Source organism: Nelusetta ayraudi, unplaced genomic scaffold (genome assembly GCF_046127955.1).
Source record: "Nelusetta ayraudi isolate G7.1 ecotype Tasmania unplaced genomic scaffold, CSIRO-AGI_Nayr_v1 ptg000058l, whole genome shotgun sequence".
Lineage (NCBI taxonomy): Eukaryota > Metazoa > Chordata > Actinopteri > Tetraodontiformes > Monacanthidae > Nelusetta > Nelusetta ayraudi.
Genome location: NW_027466108.1, coordinates 1,945,759 through 1,966,153, shown reverse-complemented (window position 1 = coordinate 1,966,153; position 20,395 = coordinate 1,945,759). Strand labels below are relative to the sequence as shown.

At 45.4% G+C, this 20,395-nt stretch overlaps 2 protein-coding genes and 2 long non-coding RNA genes across 5 annotated transcripts in view; all 4 read left to right on the top strand.

The window, feature by feature from the left end:
* LOC142896955 (uncharacterized) overlaps positions 1-20,395 on the top strand; it is a 525,186-nt gene that overhangs the window by 370,934 nt on the left and 133,857 nt on the right. The window lies entirely within an intron of this gene.
* ela3l (elastase 3 like) lies at positions 3,378-7,426 on the top strand. The gene is made up of 8 exons (XM_076039028.1): positions 3,378-3,492; positions 3,700-3,788; positions 3,961-4,058; positions 4,252-4,398; positions 4,767-4,903; positions 5,183-5,328; positions 6,449-6,601; positions 7,355-7,426. The coding sequence occupies exons 1-8, from the start codon at positions 3,453-3,455 to the stop codon at positions 7,370-7,372; spliced, it is 828 nt and encodes a 275-aa protein (XP_075895143.1). The 5' UTR covers positions 3,378-3,452; the 3' UTR covers positions 7,373-7,426.
* Positions 9,335-13,041, top strand: LOC142897004 (uncharacterized). 2 transcript variants are annotated; one of them, XR_012928405.1, is made up of 3 exons: positions 9,335-9,632; positions 12,514-12,570; positions 12,829-13,041. It is a non-coding gene; the product is annotated as an uncharacterized LOC142897004 (long non-coding RNA). The 2 variants fall into 2 exon arrangements; XR_012928406.1 differs by having other exon boundaries at positions 12,511-12,570.
* The window catches only part of LOC142896948 (nuclear factor 7, ovary-like), a 177,206-nt gene continuing 175,065 nt past the window's right edge, over positions 18,255-20,395 (top strand). The window contains exon 1 of the mRNA XM_076038917.1: positions 18,255-20,369. Coding sequence (XP_075895032.1) covers positions 18,368-19,819 — 1,452 coding nt within the window. The 5' untranslated portion in view covers positions 18,255-18,367 and the 3' untranslated portion in view covers positions 19,820-20,369. The remainder of the gene's footprint in view (positions 20,370-20,395) is intronic.

Sequence of the window (20,395 nt, the reverse complement as noted above, 5' to 3'; positions counted from 1 at the left end):
GTTAAGCATACAACAGGATCATTGAAATCCAAACAGGTATAATCTGATGAAACTGGCTGGACAAGACAGAATCTTGGAGGCTGAGATGGTAGATTGAAAAAACAAGACATTCAATGCACTGAGAGCTGATATGATTTGCATTGCTTGTCTGTGAATAATGCAGCTTATAGTCAATTAGTGTAACCTATCAAAAATATAAAAGATGTACAGAAAGAAACAACTGTACAGTATTTCATGATGCATACACCCTATTGAACAACCAGTTAAATGAGCTTATTATCACTGAGCTCATCTGGACTAGCTGGTTATCAACACTGTGGATGTCAGCTGAGTCTGAAAGTCTCCATGTTGCTGCCTTGGTAGATAGACACAAAGACAGGAAGAAAAATTAAATCCACAGAGACATGAAAGAATAAACCGTGCATGCATGAGAAATCAAATAGTGCTGAGCCGCCCTCGGGCATGTCTGAAATCACCAGGCATGCACGTGGAGATGCCGGATGCGCTATTACTACTCTGCTGTTTTTACCCACCCCGCCTCAAAAGAATGAGTACGAGATCTGTAAGAAGACCGGTGAGGTTACAAAGCGCGGAAGAGATTTAATTAAAACAGTTGCTTCCAGCAAAGTTAAAAAAAAAAAAAAAAAAAAAAAAAAAAAGAATGACAGGACGAAACAAAACAAAACAGTCGGTGAAGACTCTCGCTGTAAACAAAACACGTGAAAATGAAATTAATAAAGCATTAGCGCCTGAAACTGTGAAGGCAGGGGAAGCCTTTCCGTGAACATCAGTGGAAAGGGTTGGCGATGAGAGCGAAAAAGCAGCAGACGGTTTGGATTCACTTCAGATTTGCTCCAGAACATCACAGCCTGAGACAAAACAGTCGGCCTCTGTCTGGAAAATGCATTCTGTCTATTTATTTTATTTTATTTCTGTGCAAAACCTTGGAAGTCTTGCTGTCCGGTGGGAATTTTAGGGGTGGTCTCGGCCACATTACATACAGTATAATATTGGTGATATTGATATTAATGTGGCAGATTGATTTGTTGATGAAAACAATCTGGTACTGAATACACACAAGTCAATGAATGAAAGAATGAATGAATTAAAGCTTTACAACTCAATTATTGCTCATGTGTCTGGATGTGGGCAGAAAAGCGATGCTATCTCTCTATATTTTGATGACATGCCATGGGTAAGAGTTCCCCCGACATGGCCACCTCCTACTGGCTCAGTGCCTACGTGAAAGATATCCTGGATACGCCACTGTTGCGACATGTTGCTTTTGGCCCGCAAACCGCTGGCAGTGGGTTTTTTTCGCTGGGGGGGGAAAAGAGACGGGGAATTAGTCGGAAACCTCGCACGCAGCTGACTGCTGGCTGACCTGCCGCAATAATAAAGTTGACTTTATTGCAAAATCCCCCCTTTTCCCCTTTGCCCTGCAATGGAGAGCGGCGTGTTTACTGTAGTAGCAACGTGCAAACCAGCGAGCAACCCTCTCACCAGCTTCAGCCGGAGTTCAGATGCCGTTCAGATAGGATGGGCGGGGGGGGAGCTGAAGCGTGCCTGTTACGACGCTGTTCTTTGTGTGGTAATTTACTTCTCACGCGTGTTTATGTGTTTATCTGCTCTTTTTATCTCTTGGTGTGCCGCTGCGCACTGCGCACCTCTGACCGCCGCCTGCACGGCCTCGTCCACATGACTTCTATCAGAACGAGAGCAAGGGAGAGAGAGAGAGAGAGAGAGAGAGAGAGAGAGAGAGAGAGAGAGAGAGAGAGAGAGAGAGAGAGATCTACTTTGGACTAAGCTGTTGAGCACTTTGACAGACTGCTTTAATTGGACATGGAGGGGAGTGCGCGCGCTCACCGCTATCGCAGAGTTACTAGCACGCAGCGGCGACGCCTTGTCAATCAGAGCGAGTCTCTCCCGCAAACACCGCCATCCATGGACTCCAGCTGTCATTTGCAGATGTTTGAAGATCTTTTTTTTTTTTTTTTTCCAGAGAAATACTGTCAGTCCTTTTTCTAAAAATCTGATATCCAAGTTATTGATCTTTTTCTTATTGATTCACTTTGAAGCTCTGCAACGAAAATAAACATGCAATTGAAAATCTGGTTATAAAATAAAAGCCCGCCTTTGGCTTCTGGACAGGCAAATTGTCCCATCTAGTGGTAGACATTGAAAGTAAAGGATTCAGGAACGACAATCTGGCAATACTGTGTATAATGCATCCATCCATCCATCCATCCATCCATTATCAATACCCACTTTGTCCTCCACTCAGGATTGAGGGGGGCTTCTGGGGCCTATCCCAGCTGTCATAGGGCACAGGCCACATCAAAAGACACACAAAGACATACAGCCATTCACACGCCTACGGACAGTTTAAAGTTCCCATTTCACCTCACATGCTTTTTCCACCCCTCTTTATTTTCATGAGAGTGAATTATGCTTCGGTGTCTTCCTCTGAGGGCCCGAACCAAGTCAGTGCCAGGTCGTCCCGCAGAGACATGCTCCGACTGCACCTGCTAAAACGCACCATTGCACAACTTTTAATGGTCTCGTGTAATATTAGCAAAAGGCTTTGGCAGATTTACAATGTCTGGCGTGTTGGGACGCTTCGGGCTCACAAACTGTTTTATTTTTTTCTGTTTCTCATCTCAAATTCATTCAAGTAGCACAACGGCTTGACTCACAGCACGTTTGGCTTGACAACAGCAAATCTACAGCGCGAAGCCAGATCGAGAAAGCTTAGCTGTGAAAATAGGTTGAGCGATATGACCGGCCAAACGTGGTCGTCCATTGTCTGACAGCTCCGGCTCGGCAGAATTAACTGGAGAGCTGTTGCGTGTAGCAAAATGTCAGGAAGGATTGGAGTGTGGCTGTCGATATTTTCTGCACCAGTGGCACCATCTGTTTTTCATTGTCCTGGTTATATGTCATAGTAATGCCTCTAAGTTTGATTATTGTTTTGAATCTCAGAGGCCGGCGCCAGGAATCCAGATGTTTGCTTCCCATACTGTTACGCAATCCTTTAATTCCAGGTCTCTGCAATGCCATCGCAGAGGAGAGTTTAACTGAGGTCTAAACAGGGGGGGGAATTTTCCTGCAGGTTGTTAAGGGTGTGCGTGTCACTGGCATTCAGACACACGAACATGTCGATGTGTGCAGGTGCACTTTCATGATGGCATGTAACCAGCGACTCAGTAACGTCGCACACATCTCAGCTCCAGACGAAGGTCATGGGAAAAGTTCCAAAGACACACCTGTGCGGTGCGTCACCCAGCCAGCAGGACCTTGACTGCCGTAGGTCCAAGTTGACCTCTGGGCAGCCAGGACAAGCCAATAGGAGTCAGAGTTGGCGCCCACGAATCGGGGGGTGTTGCCTGCACTTGGAAAGTTTAAAAGAGAGCGTTTGCCTCCTGCGTCCCCAAGCAGAAGCATCAATCAACATGTTCCCCGTCGTGCTGGCCTGCGTGCTCATTGCTAGCGGTAAGAACATCTGGCACTTTCCAATTCTGGACCTAATTGTCTGCACGCGTACGCTATTCCCCGCACGTCGAGCCAATTTGCTGCACGTCTTTAATGGAACGACGTAAACAAATAAGGAAGGCATTTTGGAGCCTGACTCGCGACTCAATGCGACTTTAATTGTTCGCTTACATTCCAATCATACTTGATCGTCTCTTCCCGGTACAGCCCTCGGGTGTGGCAACCCACACATTGAGCCCGTGGCTACCCGTGTGGTCAATGGAGTAGATGCCAAGGCCCACAGCTGGCCCTGGCAGGTATGCTACCGTCTACACATCTGTCAGCGCTTTTTGGGATTTACTAGCAAGCCTTGCGGGTCCAGCACCTGCTAGTCGTCCTAACATGTACACAACAACAGTTGTTTATTTGAGCTACTTTGAAGAACAGCGGCGCCTGCCTCTTCTTTTTCTGCCCTTATTTTGTCTATAGATCTCTCTGCAGTACCAGAGGGACGGCGAGTGGAGGCACACTTGCGGGGGATCTCTGATCGCTGCCAACTGGGTCATGACTGCCGCTCACTGCATCAAGTATGGAGCGCTGGACGAACATAAACACACAACGGGGAAAATCACAACTGCAAGCGGCCACGACCACACACACACAGACACACACACACACTGATGTTCTGCTAAATGAAGCGTACTTATCCTTCATCATGCTGTTTACCTAATCTTGACCCTAAACCCTTCTTGACCCTCATTGAAAGAAGGATTGGGCAAGTCATGAAGCCCCAAAAAAACTGAAAACTGCTCCCTCCCTCCTTGTGGGCAAACACAACCTGCTGGAGGATGAGGCCGACTCCAAGGCCATCGTGCCTGAGAAGATTGTTGTCCATGAGAAATGGAACCAGATCTTTGTGGCCTTCGGGTAAGAAAAGCGTCACCAACTCTGTGCAACCTTCGCCATCCGCTCCACATCGCCGGGCTCCACTTTTATGCCACCTCATTTCAGCACATATTGTACTGACACACGTTGTGACTTAGCAGTGACTCTTTATCACTTCTGCCGCCTAATAGGCAGCTGGACAAATTGGGCAGATAAGAGTTTCCATTGAGAGGATTTTTTTTTTTTCTAAAGGAGAAACGACAGAAGAAAATGAAAATGCAGAGTTTGCTCTTGTGCTCTCGGCTCTCAGCTTGGTGTCTTTGCCTTCCTGTGTTTTGGCCCCGGCGAGGGGCTTTAAATTGCTTGTCAGCACAAAGTCTTTCTCCGAAACTTTGTTGTCTTCTTCGCAGTAATGATATCGCCCTGATCAAGCTGTCGGAGCCTGTCACTCTGGGTGACCACGTGCAGCCGGCTTGTATTCCTCCCGCTGATACTCTGCTTTCGAACCTGTACCCCTGCTACATCACCGGGTGGGGAAGACTGTACAGTAAGTCCCCAAGTTGTATTAGAAAACAGGCCAGTGCGTATCTATCTGGTTGTTTTCCTTTGTACTTTGGAATGTCTGTGACATTTTAAGCTGAATTAAAATTTGGACCAAATGTGTTTCTAATGTATTTCAACATAAAAAGGGGGAGGGGAAGTTCACAGAAACTTTACCAAAATAAGGGGTACCGCTAAATTGAAAAGTTTAGTATCAGACTATAAATTTTGGCTTTGCACTGTAAAGCAGAGTGTATATGTCACTCACTCTGCCCGTGTGTTTTAGCCGGAGGCCCCATCGCTGATAACCTGCAGCAGGCGCTGATGCCTGTGGCCGACCACGCAACCTGCTCTCGCCTGGACTGGTGGGGAATCGCTGTCAGGACCAACATGGTGTGCGCCGGTGGAGATGGAGTCGTGGGTGGATGCAATGTAAGCTCTTCGCTTTTCTGGCCGCGTGTGTATGTCTGTCTGTCGATATGTGTTTTGCGCGCAATTGCGTGTCTTCCTCAGGTGCAGGGGATTAGGATCCGTTAGAGCAGCGACACTGTGAGGACCTGCCTTGAATGTTGCAGAAGCTCACAGATTTATGAATTTATTGAGTTGAGTAATTGCTGGTTTCTCTGATAGTACAATCGCAGAGTGGCACCTGTTAGAGTGTGTCTGAAATTCACCTAAGAAGGACTCAACTGTTGTCTGTAAATGTAAACTGGTCTTTATGTCGATTCAGTGTGTGTGAAAGTTTGTGTGGTTCTGAAATGAACATTAGAAACATACAATAGCTATGCAAACTATCACTTAAACACACCAAACACAACTTATACTAATGTGCGTATTGATGTGCGTCCATATCAACAAGGGCAGACCATGAAATGGCATGAGCAGAACTCAACACACCTGCACTGCTCCCTTGCAGCCCTCTCGTCACACCTGCTGAGCACGAGTCCCTTCCCTTCGCAGCAGTGCTCCCAGTGGCGGGGCCGTGAATTGCCTGCCCTGTCTCCGTCTGAACATTTATTACTGATATAAAAAGCTTTTAATGCAAGACCTTCCACTTCAGGTTTGTGAGTGGGGTTGTAGTTCACACCGGGTTACGGTCAGTCCTCGGGAATTGAATGGAAATGAATAGAATTTCCTGTGAGGGGCACGGCGCTGTGTATGTACTGGCGGCTTTTCTTTCACCAAAGGACTCTGACTGTTACATTCTGTTCTAAATCCTCCGCAGCCTCCTTAGTGCATCACTGCATTCATCTTGGCAGCAAAGCTACTTTGATTCCATTTGAATGTGTTTAAATAAATGTCCAATGTCCTGAGGCGATGATTTTTTTTTTTATAACTCACACTCTCTCTCTCTCTCTCTCTCTCTCCCTCTCTCTCCATCTCTTGTTGTCTAGCTGGCATGGAACATTACAAATATTTTCAGTGTCCCCATTACACTTGGCAAAACAGGAATTGCATTTGTGATTCTCATAGTTGCACCTCACCTAGTCTGGCGGCGACTCCATCCGATGAATAAAACATATGTCCTCTTCCTTTATCTGCCCCCGTCCAGGGCGACTCTGGTGGCCCTCTGAACTGCAAGAACAGCGAGGGAACCTGGGAGGTTCACGGCATCGCCAGTTTCGTTTCTGGCCTGGGCTGCAACTTTGTGAAGAAGCCAACCGTCTTCACCAGAGTCTCTGCTTTTAACGACTGGATCGACAATGTAAGGGAGGAACACGATCCCAAAGGCTGATTGATTTTTGGGGTGTTAAAGACAGACTTTGGAAAGAAAACACTAAAATTTCATAGATACACAGAAAGGGGGTGATGCGCATAGGGCCGTCTACATGAACACAGGTATTTTTGAAACTGTGTGTTTCTCTACACGGTTTGGATTTTCATCCACACGTAACTGCAGTTGTTGGCTCCAGGGTGAACTTTTCCGACAAGTCCTGTTACAGCAGTCGTGTAGACAGGAAAACCGAGGAAAACCGCAATAATCTCTTGTCCGCATTGTTAAACATCACCTGGACGGTATCTCCATTGAGGCTAGTGGATGTGGCCAGCTGACACAGCTGATGGAGTTCCCAATATTGGAAGGGTCAGTCTTAACACTGGTGCTATTTAGCAACTTATAAGCGCTTTGTGTGTCTCATACAACTCCTCAACCACATCCACCAGGCTTGTATCTCGCGATACTGTGACTGATCCACATTTTGTTGAATTTTGTGTCATGTGACACAGTGAGCATCAAACCCTAGTTTGCTATCAGTCCACACTAAAGAATCCGCCCTGCTTCGGTTCACCATTGTTGTTTTCCCAGCCTTGTGATTGGCTAAAATGGTCTGAGGAGTGATATCGCCACCTAATGTTTTGGTTAGGTTGGTTATGCTGTAAGGAAACGACTTCAGTTAAAGTAAAAGCTGCTCTTTTGAGACATCTTTCCACTGCTGACGGTGTAATTTGTCTTTTTCAGGTTATGATGAACAACTAAAGAAGATTTGGTGTCAATAAAAAAAAATAAAACCCTCCCTGCGAGAAAAAAAAACTCTGCTATGCCTCAATTTTTTTTCTCATGTTGCTCTCATATCACAAAACACTTCCTCGGTGGCCATGCTAGGCTGTGAAATTGATCTCCTTCGGTTCTTAAAGGAGTGTCTAGACACCGCCACCATGTCAGGGAATGTCCAGCAGGTGTCCTCGTACACTCGTGATAGTAAATTGGTTTTGACAGCTTACTAAGGGGGCACGGTACCTACTGAGCACTGCTGGAACCAGCAAGAAAGGAGGAAGAAGGAATAAAAGATACACCGTGAAATCGTTCATATGAAAGCAGCTGGTGATTCAGACAAAATGATCAATTTACTTCATACCCTAAAACTTCACATTAAATAGTCATAGGATGTGTGAGCGCCAATGAAAAGAGTCATCATATGCATGAACATTCGCTGAATCTGACATGTTTTTTTCCTGGTGCCCTTGATATGGATGGACTTTGTAAAAGATTTTCATCCTGGGTGTGTTGGGAAGTTTCCATTTGTCTTCAGACTAGCAGAGGGCTGAGAGTGAGTGAGCCTGGAAGGGACAGCATTGAGATGGCCGCTTCTGTCACTAGTTTTTTTTCCATCTGAGGATGAGAGGAGTAAGAAGGCATGAAACCCTGCCTCAGTTTTTCTCCTCTGTTGTCTTCCGACTCACACTGATAGGCTTTGACAGGATGATGGAGGTGCGTGAGTATCATTATTGACATGCAGGGGAACGATGAGACGTGGCACACGCTGCATGTTTGTGACTATCCGTGACCATTGCAAACTCTGCGTGTCCACATGAAACCGTGTGGTCGGATGAATCACTCCACTGAAGCATCGGCCTGTGATCAGCGATAACCGTCCCGTGCAGGCACTCGTGCAGTCTGAGGCTCAAGTGCTGTTCCCTGACTAATGCAGTCTGATTTGGTTGAAAAATGAACGTGTCCATGCGAAAGCACTGTCCACGTTTGAAGTGCCTCCACCACAACAAACACCTTTCTCACAGAAGGCTCTCACACACTCAAACTCTGTCTTTTCCACATTGTCTGCTGTAATTGCAGTTTTTAATCTTCGATTGAACTTTTTTTGACGTGGCCCCTGCAGCGCTGGGCCAAAACGTGACACTGCGCTGTGATGTGAAATGAAAACACTCAGCGTTTGAGGCTACCGCAGCCGTTGTAATTACCTCTGCCGACATAAATCGCACGGACGGGAAATAGCATGTTGTAATCTGTTGCTTTGACATTGATTGCAATGTTTGTCTCATTTTCTTGCTGCGCTCCATCACTCATGCTAAGCTACGACCCCGTCTGGCACTTATTAGCTTGACAAGTGGCTGCATTGGTACGGAACATAAACACGGCGCTTGTTCTCACGCTGCTCATATATTCTCTGACGCGGCACTTTGATTGAATGGCTGCTTTCTACTTCGGTCGCTCTGCAAAAACTCTTTTGGGGCCCGCGGTGACGATGGGAGTCTCTCAAGAATGCTTTGTCTGCCTGAACTCTGATCCTGCCCGCCTGCCCCCCCCCTCTAAACCCCAAGTCCCCGACACCCCCCATCATGCATACACACATGCACACAGACAAAGAGCCCAGGAACTCCCTCCCCTTTCGCTGAATACCAGTGAAGAGGTGGGGGGAGGAGGGGGCCCAACCGCGGCGGCGGCGCCTCAGCTTGGAGCAAATGTTTTTGAAAAGCAAGAATTTCCCCCTGCGCCGTTAGCGTTTTGCCAGAGCTCACAGAGGTAGTTACACTTGGATCAGCTTGTCTGGGCTGCACCGTCAAACACGGGATCTTTCACACTGAGTTGAAAAGCCTCTGATGGGATGTTCTGCGAGTCTCTGTATAAATAGCCCGGTGTAGTAGAGGCGGGGATGGGGGTGGGGGAAGTGATGGGTGGAGGATGGGGGTGGGACCGTGAGCAGCAGCCACACTGACAGCAGCATCTCCCGCTCCGTCGCCATGCCTGACAGCAGCCACTGAGAGGCTGCCGGGGCTCCGCCGCTCCAGCCTGCTGACTAACCGCTCGGCCATACTGCCAAACGCTGGAGTTGGAGTTTGCCGACCTACTTCGGAGGCGAAAAGGTCCCGCCGCAGAAAATGTATCGATTGCGCAGCCCGAGAAGCTTCGCAACGGGATTCTCGTTCTAGACGCAACAGGGTTCCGTGCGCTGAGGAGTCGAGACTCACCGGAGACACCGGACACCAGAGGGGAGAATTAGGTAGGCTGCTGCTCAATCAAACATTTACGAGCCATGAGCCGGGTTAGCGGAAAATAATTTCTCAACAGGTTACAGACTGTGAGCAAAGAGGTCATTTGAAAGTTAAAAATAATACTTCCTGCGATGTACAACTGTTGCTTTCAGTGTTCAAATGAACTGTTATCAAAATGACTTAAGTTTTTCTACCCCACGAGGGCTGTTTCAAAAACTATTTTTGACAATTCACTGACTTGTATCAAAGGTGCCATCTTTGGCATTCACACAGAATGCCCAACTGGCTCCATACTGGACCATATATAGCACTATAGGACCAGCGTTCTTCAGAGAGAGAGAGAGGAAGAGTGCTGGGCAATCAACCAAAAATATATTGTCTTATGCCAGTCCAGCTGGGCTCTCCTGCGACATGTAAATTAGCTATAAAATGATTTTCAAACTGCTTTTTAAGCTAGAAAACCTGTGAATTATACACTATCCTATTCATTCAACTATCTGGGAAAGTAGCTCATAGTTTAAATAGTACTGGACACACTGGCCTTCGGTTCAGCATTTGATTACACTTCACTGTTTGCACGTCCTTGCTTAAAGTATAAAATAGTGCTTGTGCCAGACAACTGTAAAATGCACTTGCTTCCCCGCACCTGCGTTTCTCAAATGAGTTGGTGGGGTAAAGGAAGGAAGGAAGGAAGTCCAGCCACATGGGAGGGTTGACACCCATGCGATGCGTTAAACAAACCGCTCTGTCTGTGGGGTTTTTGCACAGCACAGTGCTACTGTGGTTAGCCCTGCGAAAAAAAAAGAACTCACCGGTGCTCCATGTGCGTTGCGCTGAGCATTTGCATGAATTAGCATTAGCTTTGCCACAGTGCTTCATGGGACTTAATGGCGCTATTGTGAAAAACATGCACGCGCAAAGCCCAGGTACACACTCGTTGCTGTGTCGGAGCGTTTTGCATGACTCAGTTTTTGCCAGAGCTCGACTGTTTGCTGCTGCCGCCACCGAGCTATTACATAACTGATGGACTGTAGTTATCTCTGTATTGATTGTGGCCTCGGGGAGAGCGCGCGTTTGTTTACGTATGTACGTGTCAGGTGCGTCAGCCGTGTGTCTCTGCAGTGATCTTTGAGCTTTCAAATGCCAAAGACAAACACTAAATCACCAGGTCTTTAGAAAAGACAATGTGATGAAGCAACGCGCTGGTTTCATGGGGATTCTTGTACATGGGGGCGCTTGTACGTTTTTGACTTGTCTTTGTCATCCTCCTCTCGGGGTCAAGTTTGTCAGAATCAAGGCCCAGTAAAGAGAAGCAATTGTTTTCCACTCTTCAAACGTCTAATGCACAACGTACATTCGAAATCAGACATTTACATTGTTATCCACAATAATTAGCTCAGCTGCTTTGTGCCTCTGACTACACTGTAATGCTGATTAATTAAGATCGAAATACACACGCTGCACTCTGTTCCAATACATTGATCACACTTATCTGATTACACTCTCTAACCTAAACACACGCAGTGGGGTCAGCTGACATTCACTGTTGTTTAATTATGATCGGGATCAAGGAAAGGACTTCTAGCGCATGTTTTGAGTGATTAAGTAGGTTTCTGATTGACCTGCTCTATTTTCATGCCTCAGAAATCTGACAATTTTCTTAAATGAAGTGTTTACATTTTCTCACTCCTTCACTCTCCTTCGCTTCTGCCGCCCATGCAGTGTGGAACTAGTTTTATACAAAGGGCTGATATTTATAACGACTTTTTCTGTCACAGTTTGAAGTTGCCATCGTTACAAAACGAATTTCCTTTCACTGATAACACTGACATATTGACACACATGCTTAAATACCTTCTTGCCATGTTAATTTCCCTCTATCCTGTCACATCTCTGCCAGCTAATAGCCTAGAAAATTTCTCACTTTTCCTCTAATCGAATCATTGCCCTCAATCCATCACTCTTCACTGATGTGTCATTAGGTCCACGTCATCCAGTTTCACTTGCTGCTTTAAGAAAAAAGAAAGTTTTCAGTTTTCAGGATGTTTTTGGAGATATTTGTGTGTGCAGCACCTTTGACTGCAATCCCAGTGAGTGATTATGAGGTTTAGTCTCCCCACAGTGATGATTGCTGACTCTGGAGAGGGACCCATCTGGTACAAACACAGGCCGACGTCATGCTTTCTGTGAGCAGATCCAATGCATCACTGCCGCCTACTCTGACTGGGAGCAATCCATCTTTATTTATCTTGGTCATAAAATGACTGTAAAGGGATGGATAACTCCAAAATGATTTCTCAACAGCAAACCCAGGCTGTGCCTGTGTTGCCCTCAGTGGGAGAGAAAGAGAAAATATGTGATCTCATAAGAAATGCATTAGAGGATAGTAGAGTTAAAGAAGGGAAGTGATCTGCCGGAGTTTTTATCTGCAAAAATGTGAGGGGGGCAGGAGAAGGAGCAGGAGAAGAGGCAGGTATTCTCACAGCCCAACTCAGGCCTGAACCTCCTTTATTTTCACCTCTTTCACACACACACAACCATACATAGCCACACAACCATGCACTTCAATGACCAGTTTAATATCAGCTACAAAGCCGGCTACTATATTCCATTATGATACCCCCCCAAAAGACATTTTGCTGCTAAAGCTCTAGAGGGAAAAACAGAAACAGAAAATGCTGTTGCCTTCTTTATCAGTCTAATAACTTCATCACTCTCTCTGTGAAGGGTGATGTTGTTTGTTTAAAGTTTGTTTCAACGCATTACTGCAGTTGACAAAACTCCTTGTCCTGTAATTCTCCCGCAGGATGAGAATATTACAAATAACAAAAACCACCACAATTACTTATTTATTTATTTATTTTTAAATTGTATCCTCTTTCCTAGTAGACTTGACGGAGGAGCTGCAATGATAAATAGAGGTCGTCATGCAGGCTCTGAACATGGGTAGGTTGCTCCACGCACACATGCACACACACACGGACATATATATATATATATGTATCTGCAGGGATAAACCCAGCTTGACCCAGTGACTATTTTGTCAGAGAGAAAGTAATCTTTAGTGTGCTTACCTGACCACGTGACACGCAGGTTAACTAGGGGCATGTCACCTAACAGTCGCACATGTGTATGAGTGTGTGTGTGAGCACAGGAGGGACTATTATTTTGTCTTTTTTACGTTGTTCTCCTTTTTTTTTTCAGGACGGATCTGAGCATTTACAGTAACCGGCAGTGAAACCCGATGAGTCTGGGGGCCGCGGCTACTGGCGGCGAAACCATGGAGCACGAGCTGAGGATGGGCCTGTCCGTGTGGGCCATCGTGGCCATCGTTTGCAACTCAGTGGTCGGCGTCCTCATCCTCATGCTCTTTGTCATCCTGTACAAGGCCTGCAAGGTGCCTTCCCGTCAGGAGAAGGCTCCGGCGTTCGCGCAGAAGGAGCAGACCAACACTGAGCACAAGTACCTGCTGACAGCTGCCTGACGCTGACTTGTCTGAGGACTTCACAGCCGTTTTTTCCTTCGAAATTCAGAGCGTTACCATTCCGAAAGTTCTTTTGTTTTCCGCTCTGCCAGTGCCTCCCCATTCAGCGGCTCACAGAGCAGCATAAGACTTGTGGCAGGACCAAGAATAACAAGCAGGGCCCCCAATCCTCTTATCTCTGCCGAGCGTCGCTGGGACTGTCCATCTGTCAGTTTGTTTGCTTTGCTCTCTGCAGGCAGACCATGATCCCCTACTCTACTCCGCTCTTCGTCAGCTCCACATGCGAGACGAGGGAGATGCCGCGGAGGGGGAAATGCGAAAGCATGACGGATGGTCGCGGGAGCGTATGGGTGGAAGGCTTGGCTTGACAATCACAATAAGGCCATAAAAATGAGAAGCAAGGGACGCTCTGGGCTGCGTGTTGTTTGCCCACCGCGGCTCTATTAATAGCAATGACAGAGCTGCGGACGGGGCGACAGGTAGAGGACTGAGTGTGCGAGAGTCTGGACCGAGCCAACCCGTGCTGTGTGTGGAGAGGAAGGGCTGGATGTTTAGCGGGATTATAGAAGAAGCGGGCTTTGATGTGCTGTTTACAGACGACGGCTCCTCGAGGCCGTGTCTTGCGTCTTGCCAGTCTCTCTCGACTGGCACCCGAGCTTCTACACTGACCTCACACACTCCAGCGGGTTCGGGAAAAAAAAAACAAGGGCTGAAATGCTGCTCATGTCCTGTTGTGCCTCCATTTTTTTATTTTTTTTTGTCTTGTGAGAATCCCGTAAAAGCTGAACAAGGCGTTCGCCGTCAACGCGTCAGAATAACGAACCGGCGTTGATTTGATCGTGTGTGAAATGCGGTTAATGTAATGCAGCTAACACTGTGTCTGTATTATCAGCTCTGTCGAAAGTGACTGGAGCGACTGGATATACATACTGGAGTGATAAATTACTTTGCAGGCCTACTACACATTTTCACAATAAACAGTGTGAGGTGAGACTTTTCTATTTATACAAGGGCTCCTCTCAAAATTAACTTGATGTATTGGACACATTCAACTCTCAGGTATGGATGAAATTGTTGGTATTTCGAGACATGTGAAAAGAATGTTGTACTGTTTTCTATTGAAAATGTATCAGTTCTTGTCGCAGCATTGATGAGACTCTTAGACTTCCTAAATATACCAATATTAATGTGTTACAAGACAATAATATCGTTTGAATGTAATAAAACCATTTAAATGAGATATGTCAGACAGATTTCAGTGCTCCCAAATGTATGCGCGTTTAAAAAGAATGTGCTGCCGCTTTGACACTAGACAGAGTGCCTGTAATTATTCTGCCCAAATCACTTCAAGAGTTTCAAAACAAAATCATCAGACAAATAGCAGAGAAACTCATTTGAAGCACCTGCCTTCAAGCCTTTGCGCGAGTTTATGTTAATTGTCCTACAAATTCTGTAAACATTTGGAGCTCAAGTCAAAGAAGCAGCTGGCTTCAGCTTGCTTTGCCCAAGTGCCAGTACGGAACATACTGTGCGTGGCCACATCCGGCTGTTTAGCAGTAACTCTATCCATTGATTCACTTTACAAAGGGGAAGTCTGTAACATTAGGGGCTCTCTCACTTTTAGACGAACGCAGAGGGAGAACACGCCCATCCATTTTCTTTCACCACTTACCCTGATTAATGACCAATTTTATTGAACCTTTTCTGAAAATGTTGAAGCTTTGTTCATAGGGTTTTTGTAAAACAACAGCGTGTAAACAGAGGGTTGACTGATGAAATTAATTAAGGATCAGGTCCGTCTGGTTTCAAAGCCTCTAGTGGGCAATAATAAACACGAGCGGCTACTGACCCAAACGAAACAGAACCTTAATTACTTGGTAACACCTGTGTTTACTCTATGAGTTTCTGCTGAGCTTATTGCACACAGTTGGTACGTGTCAGCTGCGTTTCCAGCTATTATCAGTTATTGCTGTCACTATTCTCAGGTAGACGAGTACCATGTCAGCCTTTTATAATAATGAGCAATTAGATGTATATCTCGATGTGCTGAAGATTTTAGAATAACAAAGTGGGGTGTACTTTCCATATAAGGGGGGCTTTTCAAAGCCAAGGCAAACTGTTATCCTACATGACTTACAGCTCACTAGCATTTCGTCATCACTGACTGGCTTGTTGCCACATAGATTCTTTTCTTTTCTTTTCTTGTTTTCTTTCTTACTTTTTGGTAAAGTGGCCTCAACGGTCTGTTGAGACTGAAAATAGCTCTTGATTCAGAGAATGTTGAGGTCCTGTGGTTTAAACACGTAGGAGACAGATGGCCAGGGGGCTTCAGTAGGTTGCTGATTTGAAACTGATTGCTGGAAAAACAGCTCTACAGCTGTCTAACGTTTATCTCCTCCCCTTCTGTTTATCAGCATCGCAGTTTCCCTCTCTGTTTGGCTCCCTCTCTTTTATTCCCCTATTCAGTTCAATGAAACAAAAAACAGTCCGATTTGCTGTTTGGAGGCGTAGGTCACATGGTGTGACATGCACACTTTCAAATCCTTGCAGCCAACGGTTTAGCTCCTCTGACGAGAGCCTCTAAACTGGATTATCAATTGATCTGGTGTGACAGCAACAAACCAAGCATTGAACAAGTTCAGCTGCTCCACTGCTCAACATTTCAATTTACACATTCCAATCGATCTCTCGTTTCCTGGCCCAATTTAGACGCGATGGCTTCAGCTGAGACATGACTTGATTCCGCATCAGCGGCTCCTCCACTTTATTCCAGAAAATGCATTGTTTCGCTGCAATTTTCCAGGGTCTTTCATCAGTGGTTGAACATTCAAGAAGAGGGTCACTAACATCGGCATGATGTTACGCAATCACCAGGACAGATATAACAGGCGGACAGATTACTAATAAACATACAAGAGGCCGGTAATCTGAAGCTCCATCTGCACCGCTGGAGGGATTGCATAACCCACATCAGCCCAAACTGAGTCACTGCCTGTATGTGTGTGTGTGTGTGTGTGTGTGTGTGTGTGTGTGTGTGTGTGTGTGTGTGTGTGTGTGTGTGTGTAGAACATAAGTAAGGTGTCTGAGTTTACTATTTAAAAATCATTGCCCACAGTATTCAAAAACCTCCATTGTGACATTGGTCTTGTAGTTCTACAAACTCTGCTTTGGAAGTTAGAAGATAGATTTGTTTGGGTTTTTTTGGTGAGTTATTCTAATGTATAGGCAGTGCTATTGAGGGCTGTTGTTTCTGCAAGAACGGGACATGTGTGCATTGGAAGGCATGCGCGTGTTCATGTAATATCATGAATAATGCATGGGGGAAAAATTCTAATCACACTTCACTTCTTCATAACAGGACCCCTACGGAGTCGTGAACACTGCTCACAATTACCGGCACCCTGAGAGATTGTCATTAAATAGACTTTGACAACATAGTGATATTGCAGGTCATTACGATTCTGTATAATTGAGTAGGTATGACTTTGTCAACCAAGGTGTCCCATTATGGCACAGAACAAGCTGGAATCTATAAGGGTGCCATCATGGAAAGCCAATGAACGGAGAGGTATTTTGAGAGAATAAAACAAAAACAAAAATAGTAACGTTTCTAATGTTTAGAGCCCTTAAAGACAAGCGTTCTACATCAGTGTTTACTGAGCTATAAATGTCCACGACGCTTATACGTGTGCACAGGTTTGAACAGACTCTTGTGGCAGCAGACTGAACAAAACGACCTACCCGCTCCTGCCTCTACCTCGTTGCCATTCATCCTTCATCCCGACAGAGCTCCACTCCTCCTCTTCTGAAGAAGTCTACTGCCGCCTGCTGGTTGTAATATGAATAACAAAAGCAGCCCATCAGAACTCAAGCTGCAACAACTTAAAGTACATCGTGGGTGGTAAGCGCGGTTAGCATATCTTGACAACGAAATAAATAAAACTGCCACTGGCAAGTCTGGTGTACTGACTGCACACAGGATGGATGGAGTTTTGTGCACATGCCATGTTTACATTTGACTAATAATAAACAAATCAACTTATACCTATAACAGCTCTTCTGTGGTGTTTTTGACACGTTGAAGTGACAGAAAGCATAAAAGTGGCTTCTGTTTCACCATTTCAGCAAATTATAGTATTCTAACAATATTTCTCAAATGAAGAGGAAATGTCCGAAGACCCTCTTTATTTCCTTGTCAAACTTGAGTTTATTGGAATGGGTTAAACTGGATTTCTGGGATAACTGTGGATGGTCCTACCTATTACCTCTCACTATGGCCCTGCGATAGGTGGCTTGTCCAGGGTAGAAACCACACCTTCACCCTTTGGCAGTGGGGATGAGTTCCAGCACACCTGCGAAACTGAGTGCAGAATAAGTGGTTATAGAATATGAATGAATGACAAAGGATCAAAGGCATAATTCAGTTTGACAAAGTATGCTCACACTTTTGATAGCCATTGGCTGGAACGGGAGATGTTGGACGTCATTAGTTTAATCGAACACAGGTGATAACAATCAGGGCGGGGCCGACAGTCACGTTGTAGAAAGCACAAAAGGAAGAGCAAGTATACAGAAACACCGGAGCGATTGGGATTTCAAAATAAAACATGAAGTGACAAGACTGACATACATAAAACATCCCCTAGTGCCGAGCTATATCTAAATGTGTTGTTATCATGAAATGGTTAATATGGATGTTGAATACAACTTCACCATGAAGTGGCCGCCAGAGACCCCGGGCATGTCTCTCTCTCTCTCTCTCTCTCTGTCTCTCTCTCTCTCACACACACACACGCGCGCGCGCGCACACACACACACACACACACACACACACACCTATGTGCACCACAATTTCTCGTAGATGCATGTTTTTGGACTATGGAAGGAACCCGGAGAACCCGTAAAGAACCCATGCAGACACAGGGAGAACATGCACGCCTTCAAAGAGCACTCGAATGGATATTGACTACACAGCGCCGCCTGCTGGTATCAACATGGTATTACTCTTTTTTTTCTTTTATTTTTTATTGAGGCGGATGTTACAAAAGTGAAACTGAACTTGTCTTTTCACACGGAACTAACACACCAGAAGACAGCGTGGAGGAATATCTGCTTTGAGCAGCAACAACAACAAAAATTGACGTTTTTATTTGCAGTTCGGAAGGGCGCCGATCGATTTGGTGAGTCTGACTTTCCCAACTGGAAATACATATTTGAATCCATCCACCTAGGGGAAAATCAGTCACAGAGCTGCTAAAAATGGCGGACACACTCGCTGCCGTCCAAAGTTATCTGGACTGCCCAGTTTGTTTAGAGACTTTCAAAGATCCCGTTTCTCTGAGCTGCACCCACAGCGTCTGCTCAAATTGCCTTCAAAAGTTCTGGAAAGACAACACAAGCAAAAACTGTCCCGTATGTAAAAGAAAATCATCAAAGGATATGCCGATTGTGAACTTTGCCCTGAAACAACTGGCTGATACATTTGCTAGCAGGTCAAAGTCTGTATCAACTGGGACAGCGCAAGTGAATGTGGAGCTGGTGTGTAGTAAACACAAAGAGGTGAAGAAAATGTACTGTGAGGATGAGCAGAAACCTCTATGTGCTGTCTGTGATTTTTCCTTCCACCATGGCCATAAAGTGGTAACTGTGGAAGAAGCAGTCAGGGGGCTAAAGGAGGGGCTGAAGTCCGACTTAACAGCTTTAAAGGACAAGAGGGAGAAATGCAGAGACGTTGAGGACAAATACAAAAGGGTGATTCAACACGCCAACGAGCAAGTGTTGTCAACAGAAAAGCAGATCAGAGCAGAGTTCGACAAGCTCCGCCTCTTCCTGAGAGAGGAAGAGGAGTCCAGCGTGGCAGCTCTGAGGGAGGAAGAAGGCCAGAAGAGGATGACCCTGATCAGAGAGGTAGAGAAGGTTCAGGCGCAGGTCTCGTCTCTGTCGACCAGCATCACCGCTGTTGAAGAGGAGCTGCAGAGGCACAATGTGGCCTTCCTCAACAGTTACAAAGACAGCCAGAGCAGAGCAAGAGTCCAGTGCTCCATGTCAGATCCACAGTTGGCGCCAGGAGCGCTGATAGATGTGGCCAAACACCTGGGCAACTTGTCCTTCACAGTGTGGCAGAAGATGAAAGACAAGGTCCACTTCAGTCCTGTCATCCTGGACCCAAACACTGCATACCACTCTCTCCACCTGTCTGATGATTTGACCAGCATGAGAAGAGGAGAGCCATCTCAGCAGATTCCTGATAATCCAGAGAGATACGCAAAATTTCACGACGTCCTAGGTTCTGAAGGTTTCAGCTCAGGGCAACACAGCTGGGAGTTGGAGGTGAGAGATCTTCCTAGCTGGATTGTGGGTGTGGCTAAAGAGTCAGTTGACAGGAAGGGTATGGCATATGCCTCACCGAACTATGGAAACTGGTGTTTATTACACAAAAATGGAAAATACACCAACGGTTCTGGTGGGACTGTCACAGTGAAGAAGAGGCTGGAGAGAATCAGTGTCCAGCTGGACTTTGACAAGGGGACCGTTTCCTTCTACGATGCTGTGGACATGACTCACATCTACACCCATGTAGACACTTTCACTGAGAAGCTCTTCCCATATTTCAACATTGGAAAGACAACCAACTTGAAAACTGCTGATCTCAGGATCTGTGAAAGAAGTTTTTCTGTGACGTTGGGCAAAGATGGCGGGCTGATGCATTAGCCTGTCTAACAGGGTGGGCCTGTGTCACGCAGAGGCTCAAGCTGTCTTTCTAATCAAGTGCTAAAAATGATTTAAAATCAGTTAAATACTTTGAAAAAAAAATCTTCTAACAATCATGTAGAAATGACATTGATAATGTTTATTATTATTGTTTTGTTTGTTTTATACTTCATTTATTTGAAAAAGAAAACAAAACTCACTGACTCACTCCAAAGATTAACATTTAACAAAAGCTATCATTCATTTAAAAAACAATCAGACATGAACTGAATTATTTGTATTTGTGAAATGTTATTATCTGCTATTGTTGCAACTTCTAGGAAACTAGTAACATTCTTATATGAATCTTTTTTTTTTCCTTTTGGACAATTGTTGTAAGACTCTTCATCAACTGTGAAATAATAGGAAAAAATGCATTTATTATGGACTTCAATTTCAGTTCTACTAAAACGATGACAAAAAGTCTATGTTGTAGTGTAAACAACACTAATTTTAAACAGATTCATTGATGAACATTTCTAAACCCGGGCCTGGTGGTCCTTACCATAAAGTACAAACAAACAAAAAAAACACTTA